Genomic DNA, 19,699 nt, shown 5'->3' with positions numbered 1-19,699 from the left:
AATGTGCTGTGCTTTTTTGATGTGTTCATTGATGAGGAATTAGCTGGAGTCAGTTACACCAAAATGACTAATGACTTTAAGATCACCTAGTCCAACCCCCCTGCCACATGCAGGGACATCTTCCACTAGATCAGATTGCTCAAAGCCCTGTCCAACCTGGCCTTGAACACTTCCAGGGATGGGGCATCCATGACTTCTCTGGGCAACCTGTTCCACTGTCTCACCACTCTCATCGTAAAGAATTTCTTCCTTAAGTCCATTGTAGCAGTTCATCGACAACATCTGTAGAAGGAAGGTTGGCAATGTGGATTTACTGTTTCCAAACATATCAACACTTGGTCTAATGCTTAGAGAGAGGAACAAGCCCTGGTGTCCCGCTGCTCGCTGGTGGCCATGCCGCAGAACTGTGTTAGACATACAGAAGCATGCTGCACACTGTGGCAGCACTGGGACCAGCCAGTTAGCTGTAGCATAGGCCCTGACAAGCCACGCAGTTCAGATTTTAGAAACTGCCTTCATGTTAGGAGGATGTTTCTATATGAAAAACATTCAATATCTGTCCTGGTTTCAGCTGGGATAGAGTTAGTTTTCTTCTTAGTAGCTGGTAGAGTGCTGTGTTTTGGATTTAGGATGAGAATAATGTTGATACCGCACTGATGTTTTGGTTCTTGCTGAGCAGAGTTTACACTGGTCAAGGACTTTTAAGCTTCCCCTGCTCTGCCGGGTGCACAAGAAGCTGGGAGGGGGCACAGCCAGGACAGCTGACCCAGACTGGCCAAAGGGCTGTTCCGTACCATATGACGTCATGCTCAGTATATAAGCTGGGGGAAGAAGAAGGAAGGGGGGACATTGGGAATGATGGCGTTTGTCTTCCCAAGTAACCGTTACCGGGATGGAGCCCTGCTTTCCTGGGGATGGCTGAACACCTGCCTGCCCATGGGAAGTAGTGAATTAATTCCTTGTTTTGCTTTGCTTTTGCGCGCGGCTTTTGCTTTACCCATTAAACTGTCTTTATCTCAACCCATGAGTTTTCTCACTTTTACTCTTCTGATTCTCTCCCCCATCCCACCGGGGGGGAGTGAGCGAGCGGCTGTGTGGTGCTTAGTTGCTGGCTGGGGTTAAACCACGAGAATATCTGATTCAGTGAACCCGTCACTGGAAACAACCTCCAAGAAGAAAAGGGTTGGATGGCAATACAGTGAACATTCTTGTTTCTGTAGTACCTCTTTGCTGTTTACAGGAGGCATTGATTTTTGTGTTTCAATGTTTCAGGAAGCATTCTCTTCAAGTGTATGTCTTTGGAGGCTGACAGAATTACAGAGCAGCAGGAGAAAGTACTGTCTATCCTAGAGGAAAAGTTTCCAGATCTTCCCCCACGAGAGGAAATTATCTCTGTTCTCCAGGAGACTCAGTTTAACCCACAAGGTAGTGCAACTTGCTTCTATTTTTCAGACCTTTTACAAATTTAGTTATGTAACTGTATCAGAATATATCAGCTCATCGTGTGTCATGAAAATAGTGGTAGCATGCTATCTTCATTGACAGTTACATGTATTATATTTAATTTTAAATTAAGTGGCTTACATTCTGAATCATGGAATTGTGATTTCTGCTGAGTAATTCAGTGAATTACTGAACTTGTAAATAATCTTGTATTTTACAGATAAACATTAATTTATTTCATATATTGCTTTTACAAGTGTGTGCTAGTCAAGAATTTGTGTTGATGAAGTATAGGGGGAAAACCAATGTGTCAGCCCATGTGCAGAAATTTTGCTGCAATTGCCCACATGGTGTGGGAGTGGATTTTATCTTATGAACCTTCCCAGATTTCTCGAGGGCTGTGTACAAGTGAAGTGAATTTGACTTCAGACTAAGATTAAGAGAGCAATGGGAAAATTGCAATTCTTTCATTTCCTTCTGCTAGAAATAGCTGAACACAGTTGTGATTTTTTCAGTGATCAAACATGGGAATGTTTGAACCCAAAATGTGGTAGCAGGCTTTTGAAAGCAGCTCTGAAAGCCTGAAGAAAATTGTTGCAATAACTCTTACATTTTTTACTGTCTGTGTTAAATGGCATTTGCTACCAAGTTGTTACTAAAGAGTGAGTATTGAATTACTGAGATATTTCTTTGTTAGATATATCAGGTATGCACAGAGTCCATGCAGACTCATAGTCTTTTTTTCACTGTTCTCTATCCACCCATCTGCAGAATCCTGTCATCTGAATTCAGACCATCAGCCTGAGGTGGCTGCCTTAGCTGGTAGTTAAGGACAGAATTTGAGGTGCCGCTTCCTTTGCTCTTTCTTTCAATGAGGTTACAAGCTAAATTAGTTCAGGGCTATAAATGTTCACATAGTTTCCTGAAGTTCCTCCAGACATTAGTCAAGGAATCATAGTTCAGAAATGAACTGAATGCAGCCTGGATTGGAGAGACCCAGGTGGCTTTTATGGAGCTCAGTTCTTAGTTCTGCCAGTTGCCTGGGAAGATGGTTTAGTAATGTTTGTCATGTACTTGGCCCATGAAGTTTACCGTAATATCCAATGCAAAACTTGGACAAGTAGCTATAATGGATTCAGTCTGCATGGTATTGGTTGCCAGTCATTTTTATATGCCACATGAGGAGGGCAATGCCATACACTCATTTTTTTCTGTCTCATAGCTGCTGTTTGCTGTGTATTACAAGGTACATATTTAGCACTGCATATATTCATGTCCATTTGTATTAGTCAAGTGCTGTTGAGTTTCTGAAGTCCTTTGAAGGCAATAACCTCTGCTGAATATTTTACCTTGTGTACCTGTTATTTCAGGCAGTATTAGGACAATTCAGCAAAAAAGTTCTCAGTTTTATGCAGAAATAATGATTTATTGGCCTGAATTAATGAATTTGTTATTTGAGGCACACTGGGCTGTAGCCCACCAGAAAGTCTACAGGTTACCTATAAATACTTTTAAAAGGACAGAGGCATAAATATAATAAATATGTGAACATTAGCCAGTTCATCTTGTCATTAGATTGAATGCAGTAGCTGGACTCTATACAGGAACAGTAATGAGAGGATTCATTTCTTTGGCTTAAGCTGGTATTTGGCTCCCTCTTAAAAATCAGTCATGCAAACACATTTTGGATATTATGCTGCTAAGCTTTAAAAGTCTGTGGACATTTTAGTTGCCACCCAACACTGAAGTAAAAGTGGCTTGCCACTTTCTTTATATAGACATTTGGCTATCGTGTCTGTATTTTTTATATGTGTGATACGACCATGTTCCTATACGTGATATATATTTATTTATAGAAACTTTACAACATTTTAGACAGACATCTGGCATTAGACAAAATTAGTCATGTGGATTTTCAATACATTGTACTTAAGCATATCAACATGCCTGGTTGCAATGTGAAGCAATTCCAATTTTACACTCTTGTTTCTGATGATAATATGTACTTCTGTTTCTATGGTATGTAAACATCTAGTTGGTTCATTCACCATTTGATGTACATAAGAAAAATGGATTGGTGTTGGTATCAATTTGTGAGGAAGGTCAGAAAGGTTGAATGACTTTGTGTTTACAGAACATCTTAAATGCTTTGCTTTTGAATATTTTATAAATACCATAGTATTCCACATGCACTTTTCAATATATCACTCATTCCAGAAGTGTTTCATATTAGTGATTTCATATTAGACCATAGGAATGGTCCATCTATACATTTATCATCAACTGGAATTCAGTTTGCTTAAAAAAATGTGAGTGCTCGCACAACTTCATTGGAGGAGACTTAATTCTTCATCCTCTGCTCTCCCCCCGCCCCCTTAGATCGCCTCCTTGCTTAAAAAATCCCCCTAGAAACATTAAACATTGAAATATTAATGTTGGTTATAATTTTTTCACAGGATGTCCTAAAATACAGAAGGCTCAACATTAAGGTCTAAGGTGTGTTTTTAATTTATGTTGCTGCATCCAGTCAGCTGTGGATACTTGTATGTATTGAAATTCCTTTCCGTTCTCAAACAGGTGTAAGTATTGAGGATGTTATGCTGAAGGATCTCAAGGAGATTACAGATGGAGAAATCAAAGTAGCAATTAGCACTGTGTACATGACACTGGAGGTAAGAGGAAACCTAAACAATGTAGTTGGTAAACAGCCCTGTTGCATATGAAGACGGTTCTTTAACGAAGACTTTAAGCCAGTTATTTTCTCAAGATTATATATGAGCAGAATTTTCAGTGATTTAATTAACTTTGAGAGAAGCAGTAGCTGTTTGTAGTCTGACTTACATTATTATGCATCCGATTATTCCTTCCTGTTAGTCTGTACCATGATGTGTTAAAACAATGGCATCAGCAAATCGCAGCCTTTGGGTGAATTGAAGGTGTGAGCTTTCTGTCGTACTTCAGTAGGTAGTTACTAACTAGGATTTTGTCCTACCTGTCACTACAGTTCAGCATACAATTTATAAAGCCACTCTAACACTCTCTCAGCTTTCTGAGAGGAGGGAATATTCTTTTATGCCTTCTGTAAACCTATCTTGAAACGGTGTAATGAAGTGTGTCCATTGCCACATTGCCTAAATGAAAACGTTGATAGAAACAAAAGGACCTCGATGGGGCAGAAGTTCCTAAAATTTTGATCTTTTGGATCAAAACTATAGATTGGTCTTTATGAGTATCCCTGAGACGACCTGAAAGTGGCTGCTTGGATTTTCTTTCTTGACCAGTCCCAAACATTTTGTAATTGCTTAGGGAAAATTCTTGTGTAGCATGTTTTGTATCATTATTTCAAGATTATTTGTGTTATGGATGTCAGTAGCTATTTACCTTGACCTGAAGTAGATATCAATGTTACTGACTATTATATAAAAATATTAATTAAAAGTATTAATGTTTAGATCACTGAACAAGTATGACATGGCAGTATTGCTTCTGATGGAAGTTTGCATACTCATATACTGATTAATAATAAAACTAACTAGATTGATGAAAATCTCAATAACAAAGAGGCACTTTTATATAGTATATATTTGCAATTTACAATCTCACTATTTGCCTGAAGGTCACCCATACAAAAGTATTTAACATGCTGTTGTGGTTTAACCCGGCAGGCATCTAAACACCACACAGCCATTCGCTCCCTCCCCCCCAGTGGGATGAGGGAGAGAATTAAAAAAAAGGTAAAAACTCATGGGCTGAGATAAAGACAATTTAATAGGACAGAAAAGAAAGGGAAAATAATAATAATGGTAAAAGAATATACAAAACAAGTGATGCACAATGCATTTGCTTACCACCTGCTGACCAATGCCCAGCCAGTTCCTGAGCAGCAGAGCCCCGGCCAGCTTTTCCCCTAATTTATATGCTGAGCATGACATCATATGGTATGGAATATCTCCTTGGTCAGTTGGGGTCAGCTGTCCTGGCTGTGTCCCCTCCCAGCTTCTTGTGCACCCCCCCAGTCTGCTTGCTGGTGGGGTGGGGTGAGAAGCAGAAAAGGCCTTGACTCTGTGTAAGCACTGCTCAGCAGGAACTAAATCATCCCTGTGTTATCAATGTTATTCTCATCCCGAATCCAAAACACAGCCCTATACCAGCTACTAGGAAGAAAATTAACTCTATCCCAGCCAAAACCAGGACACATGCAAAAGAAGTTGTCATGTTCTTCTGCATTTTACTTTAATCAAAACTCTATTTTACCTCAAGTAGTACTAAAAAAAATTGCTTGAATAGTTCTTCTTTGTGTATATCCATGAGATTTCATACAACATGCCTTTTGTGATGCATTTTACAAAAAATAAGGTGCTTCTGTGGTCAAAGAAGTTTGTGGTGCAATCCAGCTAATAATTATCCATAGATTTCTGCTTGCATACTAAAATATACAAAGCAAATCAGGTAGCAAAGCTTCAAGAAATGAAGCACAATCTGTTAGTTTCTTGGTTAGTTTCTCAGTGTCAGGAAATCTTTACCAGCCACCAAACCTGCACTGCTTTATGAACCATAATTTTGCTCCTGAAAATTATGCCAGCATTGGGAGGAAAGGGCATGGGGAAAGAGTATTGTAAGATAAATCCCCCAAAGAGGAAATGGGATTTAAAAAAAATCTTAACAAAATCTTACTCTTCTTTTGTTTTAAATCTTTCTCTTTTATTCCGTCAGTATCAGTGAATGGTAGGCACACAGGGCTAGTAATTAGGAGCTAGCTTTAGCATTACTTTTTTTTTTTAATTTCTTTTCCTTTTAATCTTGTTTAATAGACTACGTAGAATGAAGGCCTAAACTTGTCTTCCTTTTGGCTGCAACTCACAAATTGAATTTGGCAACAGTAGGTTTTCATAGTCCCAAAAGCAGGCAAATATTCAAGCTTTTTTCAGTGATTGTGTAATATTTGATGCTGACATACTTTGTTCAAGGAGTGTCAAGATCTGGTGGTCAAGCAATAAATGTTTCATAATTGTTTTTCTTAGGACAGATCTAGTGGCCATTGTGGAAGAAAAAGGAGATTCAGTTGCATATAAAAAGAACAAACTGATCAGTGTTTTACTGATGTTAGATGGTTTTTAATCCCAATCTGTTAAGTAATTTTATTACTAGCATTTTTAATGGTATTTTTCTGGATGTTACAGGTATCTCTCTTCACCTTTTACTCTCTGTTGTTCTGCTGTGAATAGTTTGCTTCAGAAAGAGCTAATTTTTCAGGGGTGTAACTGCTTTTGTTCTAGCTATAATGTTTATGATGTCACACTTTGTACTAAGAGGACTCTTAATTTCACTGTTGGGATGGAGATCAGTTTTCTGTTTGCTGCATTACTGCTCTTCGTTTAAACGTTTTCTGAACTCCCTGATTTATAGTGCTCGCCATCACAAGACCTGTTTGACTTGCTCTTATTAGAGCCAGGGATGATACGGTCTGCACGACGGTAAAGGGCATGGCTTGTAAAAGCATTCTGCCCTAGTTACTTCACCCAGTATCAGAAACATAATACATATAAGGGAATTATAGACAAAACTGTCCAGACCTGGCTGTCTATTCAGTTTAGAATTCTGTTATGAACTCAGAATACACAAACTTTAATGACTTCAGGATTTTCTCAGCATCCTCAAAGTGCTTTACAGACGTTACCTAATTAAACATTAAGGGAACCTGAAGAATGGGCTTGGCTTTGCTGCAGGTGTTGAATCTCTAATGTCTTTGCTTCTTTAGAAATCTCACAAGGTCATTTTTTTCGTTTTTAAATCAACAGGTATGGAAAAGTATCTTTCATTAAAGTGCCTTCTATAGGCTTGATTATTTGCTTTGGTTCAATGGTCTACCATGTAGGTGATCCTGCTAAGAACAAAGATGATGATTATACGATTATAGTTGGATAGAGTAAGCCGTTCACAAGCATGCATCCCCTGTTGCATTGGATATGTGTCACGAAGAGTGAAAGTGTTGCAGCTCAACACTCAAGCTCTGATTTCAATCAGAGTTCCACAATAGTAAAGACAGAGATCAGTAAGTCTGATATTCTAACAAATGTCACACCTCAGTAGCACGTACTCAAATGATTCTAAGCTTTCCTTATTTCTGTTCTTATGGCAAGTTTTACTCTATTGAAAGTAGACTCTGCAAAAATTCTCTGTTCTTGAGAGGGTGGATGCTCTTTTTAGCAAAGTCTTGACCTGGAGCTAAGTTCCTTTCCCTTCTCTACTGCTGATTTCCTATGTTAAATAAATAAATTGTTTCCTCAGTTTCCCCTCTGTGAATGAGGATATTAATCTTTTCTTTCATAAATGTGCTGTGAATTTAAATTAATTGAAGCTTGTGTTAGATATGTTGCTATAAACCCTATTTTTATGAGTATTGACATAGATTTCCTAGTATCTATGGGAATGTTTTCCAAGTTCTGTACTTTATAAGGAAGGAAATTATGGTGACTAATAAGTTATCAATTTTAATTTAATAATCATAATTACTTCCAGTACTATTGCATAGCAGTCTCAGACATGTAGGACACACGCAGGTACACTCCTCCTCTACAGTTTCTCATGAAGAAAGACATGAATGCAAAAATAGTCGTGCAATTGATCTCAGTGCTTTATTTGCATGTACACACTGATATGAATCAATGGTGAGTAATTTACATCCATTGTCTGTTGGCTTACTAGTTGTCAACTGACTGATTTTTTAAGTGACTTGATAAAAGCAAATCTTTCAGATATTAAAGGAACGGACAGTATTGTCATTAGTGATAAAGGCAGGGAAAGCATTTTGTGTGGATGTGTTTAGGTTTCTATAAGAGTCTATATGCAGCTTTGCGTTTCTTGAGATAACTACCTTTGGATCTGGGCTTCCTGGATTTAGGTGGCATTAAAGCTGTAAGTTGAAATCAGACCTGTGTCTCCAGTGACTGGCTGCCAGAAAGGATGCTACTTGGATTTCACATGTGTCGTGATTTAACCCCAGTTGGCCAATAAGCAGCACACAGCTGCTCGCTCACCCTCCCCCCCCGCAGTGGGATGGGGAAGAGAATCAGGGTGGAAAAAAAGTAAAACCTGTGGGTTGAGATAAAGACAGTTTAATAGGACAGAAAAGGAAGAGAAAATAATAATAATGATAAAAGAATATACAAAACAAGTGATGCAGTTGCTCACCACCCACTGACTGATTCTCATCCCATCCCTGAGCAGCGATCGCTGCCCCCCGGCCAACTCCCCCCAGTTTCTATACCGAGCATGACTTCATGCGGTATGGAACAGCCCTTGGGCCAGTCTGGGTCAGCCCCCCTGGCTGTGCCCCCTCCCAGCCTCTTGTGCACCTGGCAGAGCATGGGAAGCTGAAAAGTCCTTGACTGGTGTAAGCACTACTTAGGAACAACTAAAACATCAGTGTGTTATCAACAATATTGTCATTCTAAATCCAAAACATAGCACTATACAAGCTATTAGGAAGAAAATTAACTCTATTCCAGCTGAAACCAGGACAACATGCATAGCAGCTTTTTTTCAAGAGAGTGACAAAAGAAAAGTGACAGGACCCAGATCAGTTATTTTTGTTGCCTTTGCTGAAAAGTTTCCCCAAGTCAACATAATGATTACTCATAGGATATTGTAGCAAAATTCAGTGCATGCATTGTGGTTAATTTCTGTTACATTATGTTATACCCTGAGAGTATATTTTGCTTGTTCTCTGCTGGAATTCTCTTGGAAATGAGAAATATCTTCTCAATGTGACTTTTCGTGAAAGTCATTTTTTTCCTGAGAAGGAATACTTGCTTTGTAAACTGAACTCTATTCTCTGCTTTCCTAAGTCTAGAACACCAGAAGAACAATCCAGACTTCGTGAGTGTTCAGTTTAGTTGAAATGGCTCATGATACTGTAGTTTAATAACGTTTGTTGGACTAAGTCCTTAATCTTTTGATGCATGAAAATTTATTCTAACTGCTCACAGAACTTGCAGTAACTTAGGAAGATAGAAAATCAAGTTTCTCCAGGGAGAAGCAGGGCAGTCAGTTGAAAACAAGGGAAATAGTCTGTGATTGTCTGCTATTCACTATTGCAGACAAGGGAATATGTGCGTTCTGAAGGCTGATCGATCTGTTGAGGTTCTTGTTCATGTTTCTGGCCATGGTATTTGAATACTTCAGAAAGATAGTTTCCAGGTTGTAGAGGTTGTGTAATCTTTTGGTATTTTAAGGTTGGAGCCACCTCTATGGGGGTGCCAACCAAGAGGTTTAGAGAAAACGTCAGAGCCTCAAAGGAGTTGTTGCCTCAAAAAGTGACCTGCAAGTTCATGCCAGCACAGTGAGCTTGACTGTCCTTTGGTAGCGTCTAGTAGTCCAAATGAGTTGAGGATGGTACCAAGGGAAGTTCTGGCTCATGCAGCAACTTTCCTCTTTGTGGCTTTGTGTCTCAGAAAAGCTCACACTGGCTGTTCGAGCAACAGTAACTTAGGAAATATAGAAATGTTTGGGCGCACAGTGGATCTGCTTCCCAATGAATAAATAACGTGATCTCAGAGACACAGTTTAATTTTCAGGCTGTTTTATAGTAGTAGTATGGCATGCAACTGTTATTAATCTGGACAATTTTATTTGTGTATTATGAAAAGTGATGCTTTTAATACTTCTGCAAAGCAAATCAAGAATCTCTCTCAGCTGGAGCATGTCAAACAAGTGCTAGGTAGACTATTGCATGCAGTTAAGTGATATTACAACATGTTTGTCTGAAGGTTTTAACTTTTGTTGTCTGTCTGTAATGGCTGGACCATAGTTATGTATTTGGAAACTTTTTTTCTTGCAGTATAAATATAAACATATTTTAAATGGCATCAGATTGGTCCATGAATTTGTTTTTAATGCTAAAAACAAAACAAGAAGAAAACCCCAAGTAAACATGTTAACATTTAATCTTCCAGTAATGGAATTGGAAACAAAATTCTCAGCAACTTACAATAGCAATACTGTTCAGAGATATTTTTCTGATGCCTGTTGTGAGAAGTTAGGGTATGTAAAATAAATGATGTATGCAGCTGTAGGAATGCGACTTTTGCAGACTACCTTATGTCTAAGGAACATTAAACATAGGGTTCTCGTTTAGCAAATAAATAACCATTCATTTCAGTGGCTGCATAGTCTGGACTTTTGTGCATATTTTTGCAAAGATGAGAAGAGGCCATTAGGGATTTAATATAAAATAAATCGCCAAGGGGTCTTCTTGTAGTCCTAGTCTTTCTGCCACATGGTGTGTCACTAATGTGCATAAATGGGCTTAAATGAATTTGTTATCTGTATTACATTTGCAGTATGTATATATTTATATATTATTTTTTAATTGTGTTTAAAAATAAAACATTAAATACATCATTTCTGAGAGCTGAAAACATACCATTTGTAAATAAATCAACCTTAATTAAGGTCTTAAAATGTCAGTCTGTGAGATCTGCCTGTAGGAAAATGTATAACATATATAGTACACAATGCTTGAACATACTTTAGTTTGCTTTTTTTAGAAGTATTAGGAGGGTTAAGTCATCACCTTATAGGACTGAATAATGCAGCCAAACATGCATTAATGTAAATACCATACTCGTGTTTAAACGTCAGACTGCCATGTTCTGGAGGACGGTAGCTGTTCTGGTGGTGCCTCACGTCAGCTGAAGTACCCCAGTTGTAATGAGTACAATCCAAGGCGTGGAGACCTGAGGCAGACCTGCTGAATTCTCTGTTGTAGTTAGTTACTTGTCTCTAAAGGCATGAAAGGAAACTGGTGGGGCGAACCTAACACTGTTTTAAGTGCTTCCTATTTAACTATGTGAAATCAAATGGCAGCAAAAATGACATTGATTACAGTGATTATCAGGATTGCTTATAGATTTAAAATCAAGGCCAGATCCCTTCCAGAAGATGGTGTGAGCATGATATGAGATATAGTTCCCCTACTCAGTGAGATGTTTCTGCATGAAGTCATGTAGGATGTCAGGCACGGTATTCATTATGGTCCCTTCCGATGTGAGAAAAACATAAACTTGTAAAACTGGCCACGACCATTATATTTATCAGTCCAACTCAGCCTGTGCTTAAATCATTAAATAATGATTTATTCAACTGTCATTTTTGCAAGCTGTATTTGATTATTTTATTCTATGCTGCTGTCATAACTCGTAGTAAACTGGAAGCATCACAGATTTTGTACTTGCAGTATCTCTTTAAGAATGCACTAGGTATACAGTGATATCAGGTCTGCAATGGTATGTATGTAGGATTTTAGTTTATTTCAGTGTCTGAAGAAATTGGATAGACTTCATCTGTTATAATTTGTGTGACATCTGGTCTAAATTTGACCCATGCTATTTATGATTTTGCCTTTACTGGTTTTGTTCAATCTTGGTTCAAAAGTTAATAAACAAAGTAAAATAACTATGAGAATTATTAAAGGAATAAGCGTAGACATTAGATTAATCTACTAACATTACAGTAAAAATGTGCTTCAGTTCACAAGTACATTGTTCAAGAAGATAAACTGCGTTTTCTTTGGTATCATTTATGAAATGTGTTTAAATAAATTAAGATAGTTTCTTTATGAAATACAGCTGTATAATATGCACTCTCAGCTAAATAAAATGCTATCATCTACAGTATCATTATTGGACTGCATTCCTGACTTCTACAAAGCTGACTAATTTATCATTTGTGTACTCTTCTAGTTCTTGTCAGTAGCATCTCAGCTGAGCTGCTCATGGGGCATAGACATTGACAGCGGGAGGTGCTGTTTTGAGAAATGTTCAGCATAAAAAGAGTTTTTTCTATGAAATACAATACACTTTTTAAAAATTTCAATGTAAAACTTAACTTGGACATTTAATATTTTAAGATCTGGCCATAATGCATAAGAATATAGGAACTGATAATAGTTAGGGATAACAGCAGTATGAATATTACAGAAAAGTTAAATTTTTTTTCTGCTATTTAGTTCATGTTTTTTCTTTGCTATTGTGTGAGAAACAACTTAATTAGAACATTAAACTGTTGATCCAAGATTACAATATGATTCCAGCTATAAGTAAAAGGACTTCTTTTGGGTTTGCTAGTGTTAGTGTTGCATTAGTACAGAAGACAGCAATTCTGTCCATGGGAAGTGACAGAGAGATACAGGGTATTTCTAAGCAAATGTCTATCTTGGTGACTGCTTTCATGTTTTTCATTTAGAAATTAAAAAAAACCTGCCACATTTAAAATCGTGCAATATTTATTTAGAATAGTGATTTTTTGATGCAGAAAACCAACAAAATATGTCTGCTGTGTCTTGATATATTAATTTTGTTCCATCTGTTTGGCAAAGCATGTGCCTAAAGCACCTTCTGAACTGGAACGTAAGTGAATGCTTAACACTTGTAACCATTACAATAGCCTGTGTTTTTAGCATGCACTGTTGAATTTTATACCTTCTGCAACATATCAGGAGCCTAGTCCTGAAGCTATCGCTTATTTTAAGATGTAGGAACTTTTTGGAATTTTGAATTAGTCAAATCAAGTGCTCTGTAAGATTTTTCAGCATTTATGTTCTCTGGTTAGATGGTGACAGGGTCCTTCTTTTGACTCTGTGTAACTGGGTTCACTCTCAGGCTTACTTGAAGTCAAATGTTTTGTCTGACTGAAAACTTCAGTGTTTATTTAAATTTATATACATTTTAATACATTTCATTTATAATACAGGTATCAAAAAATACAAAATTATTCAAGTTGAAACCCTTCAGCTCCTATTTGAGTACTCAAATTCAGAGTAGCTAAGAACACCAGCTGTAATCTACCAAAGAATGCAGTTTTTCTTTCTCTCTTTCTAGGAGACAGATAAAGTTTTTCTCAGAAAGATCACCGCTTCTGTATTCAGAATTATTCACAGCTTCTGTGCCTCTCTAATGAAATGTAGTTTTCATCATAGAGCTGCTGCATGAATGTTATTCACCAAAAAATACCATTTCTTCTGCAACTCCATAGCTAGATTACTTGTGTAAATTTTATTTTTCATATTTAAGTAAATATAGTTTAAGTCTAACCTGCAGGCTCTTTGACCCTAGAAAAACTGACATTCAGAAGTCCTGTGTATATTGCAAGTATTGCAACATCTTACTTTTTTACCATTTTTTCCTTTTCTGTATAGACTTGATAAATAAAGTATCATATGAACATTCCTTCAAGGTAATTTTGCACTGCTTTTGGGATAGAGACTATATTATTTTTCTCCATAACAAATTCTATGTATGCATATATAATTTTTAATTCTGAAATATCCCTATTTCTGAAATTATTACAATATCTTTAAGCAGAGTTGCTAAGTACAGATCGAATTTATTGATTATGATAAGAGTAGAAATGTACAAGGTCTTAGGTAGGTTTTTAGCATTTCTTTTTTTTGGTATCTGCTTTTTTTAAATTACTTTATCTGAAGAATAAATCTCAGTAATTCGAGGTTCATAACTTTCTCCGTATTTGTGATTTGTGGTTAATAACAAAATTATGCTTTGACTGAAAACTTAGCTATGGAGAAATTTTACTTTCTCATGCTAGCATAATTCTTGTGGTTTTATACAAAGCCACAGAGTTCTCATTACTGTTTAGGTTAAAAAGGTAGAACAGGATACTTTCTTCAGCTGTGATCATGTAGCTCTCAATGCATCAGAATTTCTTAAGCATATCGGACAGCTGTCTTCCAGGATTCTTACAGTCCCCTTTCCTTCTGAACACGAGATAAACACAGCACTTACGCTGATATAAAACAGGAAAAAGTTTATTGAAGCCACTAAGTTTATGCCAAATGAAAACTATGGCAGCTGATTATTTTATCTTCCCCAAATAAGAAAAATCACAGTGTTTGCATTGTAGAGATGGGGAATCCAGGCATATATACAACCCTTTCACACTTGGAAGAATGTTATTGTCAGTTCTGCAGGAAAGAAATAATGGATCTGAATATGGGTTGCTTGGTTCTTAGGCTCAGGTCAAACAAGACTATAGAGTTAGTAGTAAAATCAAAGAGAGAACCTGGCAGAGTTATCTGTCTTCGTTGCCATTTTTCTTCTTCCTTTGCATGAACAATGAAACCAGTTGAAGAAAATCTCTCCTAGCCTGGATTCTACCTTTGCCAACAAAAGCTATCTATTTATTGCCAGTTCTGTTTCTTTTACAGAAGGACAAATCTCACTGCTAGATAGTCTGTAACCTGACTGCATTTCAGCATTTCTGTCTTGCTGTTGTTCTTGCCTTTTTTCTTAGTTACATTTCCAATGAATTTTCATAAAACATGACTCTCCCTCTTGCCTCCCTCTCCGGGGGAAAAAAAAAGAAGAGGAAAAAAAGATGTAGACTTACAGAAATGGAAAGGTAAGAGTAAACAGAGTCCACAGAGAATCTTCTTGCGGTCCAGTCTTTTTTTTCCCCACTGCAAGATTGCCGGAGAGATATAGTCAGCAATCTGTGCCTGGATTCCACACCCAGAATTTGATTCTTTTTGTTTTCGTGGATCCCAGACATCTGTGTATGCTGGTTCATTCTCTGAGTGTTTGTCACAGACTAGAAAGGAAAAAGGTTGGAATAGATTAATTTTGTACCTGAAATGGGAACTGTTAGGTCAACTTTTTGGTTGGTAGAACACCATGGACTAACACTAGCTGTGGATTGTTTTACCTGAAGAAGGATTTGGGGATGAGTTTGAATAAATGGCAATTGTACAACCAAGAACTCCAGTAACTGTGTTTTAAAACCAAAAATCTTAACTGCGCACTGAGTTAAGTGCTGTTTTTTGTCAGATTTCATCACATACTGAATCATATTCTACTGAAAATGTATTGTTCTGTTCTAAAAAGTTTGTCATCTCTTCTTCTCTATATAAGTAATATTAGCAGGGTTGTTTCTCAGCATTTGCTATTAAACAAGACTTTCTAAATAAAGGGACTAGAGATAATTCAGAAACAAAAAAGTGATTTTCCTTTTGCATTTCTCAGTTCAGTATTTGCCATATGGGTTGCTCAGCATCACACTCTCAGCAGGTCTAATTTATGGTAAACACAGAGTGAGTGAACAGAAAAAAAAAAGGCAATGAAAATATTAATATTCTCCCCCACCCCATTTTTTTAAACTGAACTAAACATATTCAGGTTCAGCCCATAGAGTTGTGGCATTTAGTTGAGTATGTATGTATTTGCCACTCTGCTGGGAGTTTGTGAAGACTGAAATGCTGCACTTTTCTTGCCGTGAGACTGATTTGCTGGAGCTTGCATAGCAGTGTGTAAATTATACCTTCCCTGCTCCGATCTGGCATGCTGCCAGGCCCCCCAGGGCTGTGCTCTCTCCATGAAGGGCAGTTGGTGAAAACATTGCTACTCTCACTGTGGCATGGGGCGCTTCAGCTTTTCCCTGGACCTCCACAGGAGAATCACCAGCTGAGTGAATGTGTTGATGCTCTGGTCCACTGCTAGGATTTGGAACAGGCAAAGGAAGAGATATAAAATAAATAATGGTATGGATTTTTCTTGAGACTCACAACCATGGAAAACCACAGCATCAATATTCTGAACACCTCCCATCACCCATGAGCTCCTGGGACTTTCTCTTACTGTTGCATATGTGCTTTCTTTCTCTCCGTGGGTTACCTTCTCCTTCTAGGGACTTCACTGCCATAACCATTCTTCAAGGACTCTGTAGACTTTGGTCAACCCCACTCCTTAGCATGCCTGTGTGGAAAATCACTGGAGAGCAACCCAAAGTACTAAGCATGTATCAGCAACCCAAGTGAGCACTCTTTCATCAGTGTTTCCAGCTCAGGGAATGCGTTTTTTCACAGGAGGGTCTGCATTGCTATATTAAAAAAAAAAATAAAAATCCATTTTACAGTTAGGAGCAGACATATCTGAGCAAAAGAAACTCCATTGCATAAACAGATGCATTGTTCTGAAAACAGAAATTGCTTCCATTACACACTTGATATTGTAATTCCAAACAGGAAATAGCTACAAAAGAAAATGCTTTAAAAAAGCCATGGTTTGAGTCCTGCCCTCTGCCTTATGGTTGTACAGTAGACCTTGGTAATGGACATACTTTCGGTTCTGTCTGGATACTTTCTGTTCCAGCAAGAAACCTGCACATTCCCATTCCAGATCTGAGGATTCAGCCAAATAATTGAGAACTGTGCATGGTTCAGATTTAGAAGAAAGTGCAATAGTCCTGCATTGAACAATCATGATATAATTTCCTTTAGGCAACATTTTTTGTAAGCCTTCAAGAGGAAATACTTAATTCACAACACCTGCAGGTATTTAGTTCAAATAAATAGAAAACTCTTTCTTTGGATCCTGCTAAATGTTTGTCTCAGCGTGATCTCTACAGGTTGGCAATAAGTTCTGCAGGTTGTGTATTTAACTTGTATATCAGTATTTGCAGTTGTGTTAATTTTCCCCTTGTTTGGTCTTTTGAACAGGGGTTAACTGGAATGGCCAGTTTTGTTTCTCTGCTTATTATTGGGTATTTTATACTCCGCTAGTGTGCTGCATCTTGTTGATCTTCGTGAACTAATCTGTAAATACTTGTAGATGAATAAATAGAAAATATTGGTTGTTTTATCATCTAGTATGAATTCTTCCTTCATGTATATCATTAGCCTAATTGTTTACAGTGTTCCAGTCAGTTACACTTACACAGATCCTCTGAGGTAATGGAGTTGTGTTTTGTAGTATAAACCAATATTTACTCAGAAGTCAAACCTCAGCCTCACTTCCTGTGGACTTCTAGTACTGTTAGTGTAGCAGTAAAATCCAAAGCGCGATTTTCAAGATGCCCGGGTGGGCAGAACCATGAAAGTAGTCATTTTACTAATTCCTGTTTATGCATTTAAATTTCTGTGAATAACACCCAGCTGAAGTCAGGTAGCACTAGTGACTGTTTTGGACTCTGTGGACTTTATGATTTAACCATTTCAGTAAAATGTTAATTTTCAATGTCTTCTGTCAACTGGGAATGGTGGGGAGGTTAAAGTAAAGTAAGTGATGAGGGAACCTTTGTGTACTGTACACTCAGTCATTGTGAACTCACATTCTGAACACATTTAAAGTGGCATTGAATTTGGCTATATTTTTGATCCAGTATTAAAGACTCAAAAAACAAGCATATTTTCAAATGGCGTTCTGCACAGTCAGTGATGTATCTGTGCTTGATGCCACTATTCTTCACAAAATGTGATAATAATGTTATCTGTTAACATAAAAACAAAGTTTGACTCCACAGAAGCAGCTGGAAATGGATAACCACAATATGCTTAAATCTCTTAGGAACACACTGTTTGACATATACTGCTAAAAGTTCCTCATAGTTAGGAGTTCTTTTAAGCGAAATACTTGTGCTGAGTCTCAGCTGGTGTGCATGAAGGAATATTCATTTCCCAGTGGTAACATGGAATTTGATTTTTTTACCTTTTTTATATATATTTAATGGATTGAAACACTTTGAAGAAAAAAATAACATACATTTCTGGTCCTAATCAGATTCGAAGGGGTTTTATGGTTCTGATTCCAGCCTTTTCTCATGTTTTATGTATGGGTAAATCAGAAGGTTATGTCTTGTCCAAGCTAGCAGGGAGCAGAAACAGTCCTCTGTGACATCTAGGAAGATGATCAGTCAGGCAATGACAAATGGATGTTTACTGGGTGGATACTGCAAGTGATCTAAAAAGGGGTTGTCTACAGCTTGGCAAGAGGGTCATGCTCACAGCAGCATATGCTAAAACTTATTATTTTGTGGTTGCATGTTGCAAGAGAGATGTATATGAACCTCATAAGATATGCTGGGTATTTCATGCCTGCAACCCCATTATAGTTTAACATTTTAAAGTATGGTTATTATATTACAGTGTTCTGTGCATAGAGTCAGGCAAAGTTTCTGGAGTAGAAGTGGGTGGTGGAAGCAACTGAAAGAAAGGAGCTTTCAGGGGTTTGATGTCTGGTCAGAAAGGACATTCCAAGAGTCAGAGAATAGGTACGAAATCATGGCAGAAGAGAAGAATGAGCTGCTATGGCACAGAACATAAAGGCATATACCAGTATGAGGGGTGATAGAAACCAACTTGAAGCTTCACCAGCTTGGGGGTTTAAGACTATGCCATAGGATTGTTCTCAGAGATGAGGCTACTAAATTGCGGCACTGCATGCCACATAAAAGTGTACCATACGTTTATGTGTGTGTGTGTTTATATATGCACCACATATATGTGAGGAACACGTGAGCTGTGAGAAATATGAGCTGTCTACCTGCTGTGTAACATGAAATTTTTGCTACATGGAAAATGAATTAGGCTCACTCTGTTTCATCTTTAATTACCCATTTTCTTTATTCTAATGCAATTTGGTGTCTATTTCTGTCTGTGAGGGTGCATCTAGATTTCTGACTCAGATCCTGAGAAATAAATTTATAACTTTCTGAAATTCAGACTTGTTCTGAGAAAGCACCTTGCCAAAGTTTCTTGTTTCAAAGAAATGGAAAGAGGATAGAGTCTCTGCTGACATAACTGTTACCAGCCCGCAGTGTCATTCCTCTCTTAAGTTTGACCATGCACAAGTGTTAAAACTGATTCAGTTACACTTGGTAGTAAAATCCTTTTCCAGAACAGCTTATTCTGTGTATGGTTTGGATTAAACTTTGCTATTGACAATGCAGATTTCAGAGCTGGAAGAAGTATTTGTGGTGAAAGTCAACTGAAAGAAAGGGGCTTTCAAGTGCAGAGTGGATTAATATTGTCCATAGGATATTCTAGAGGTAAGACACAGTCCAGTTTCCATTGAGGGAGATAAGTGGATGAGTAGCAACATTGTTATACCAGAGACATAGCCTAAGACATCATCTTGGATGCTACCTACATTAAAATATTTTACTATTTGGGCAAAGCAGAATGAAGATCAAGATGATATGATAGGTGGAAATAACTGTGTAATTCCACAGATCAAAGAAAACTAGAGACAAAAATCTCATGCAGATACAGAAGGTATCTCATATGAGGTCTTAGTTAATAGTGTTTCATAATCACAGACAGTAAAGTTGAAGCTCTTCACAGAAGTACAAGTGATATAGCTACAGTGATAAAATGCAGATTTTAACAGAAAAGAGTTTATTTTGGGTCAGAAGATAGCAGCTTTGTTTTCATGACAAAAAAAAATTGCATTAGTTTTGCAGTATCTGC

At 37.5% G+C, this 19,699-nt stretch overlaps 1 protein-coding gene across 2 annotated transcripts in view; it reads left to right on the top strand.

The window, feature by feature from the left end:
- PRUNE2 (prune homolog 2 with BCH domain) overlaps positions 1–19,699 on the top strand; it is a gene marked incomplete at both ends in the record, with an annotated part of 141,551 nt that overhangs the window by 42,840 nt on the left and 79,012 nt on the right. For both annotated transcript variants that reach the window (XM_082337584.1, XM_082337583.1), the window contains 2 exons: positions 1,273–1,425; positions 4,021–4,115. In XM_082337584.1, the coding sequence (XP_082193710.1) occupies positions 1,273–1,425; positions 4,021–4,115 (248 nt within the window). The remainder of the gene's footprint in view (positions 1–1,272; positions 1,426–4,020; positions 4,116–19,699) is intronic.

This window comes from Platalea leucorodia (genome assembly GCF_965183815.1).
Source record: "Platalea leucorodia genome assembly, chromosome: Z".
Lineage (NCBI taxonomy): Eukaryota > Metazoa > Chordata > Aves > Pelecaniformes > Threskiornithidae > Platalea > Platalea leucorodia.
This window is presented reverse-complemented; position numbering and strand designations above follow the sequence as displayed.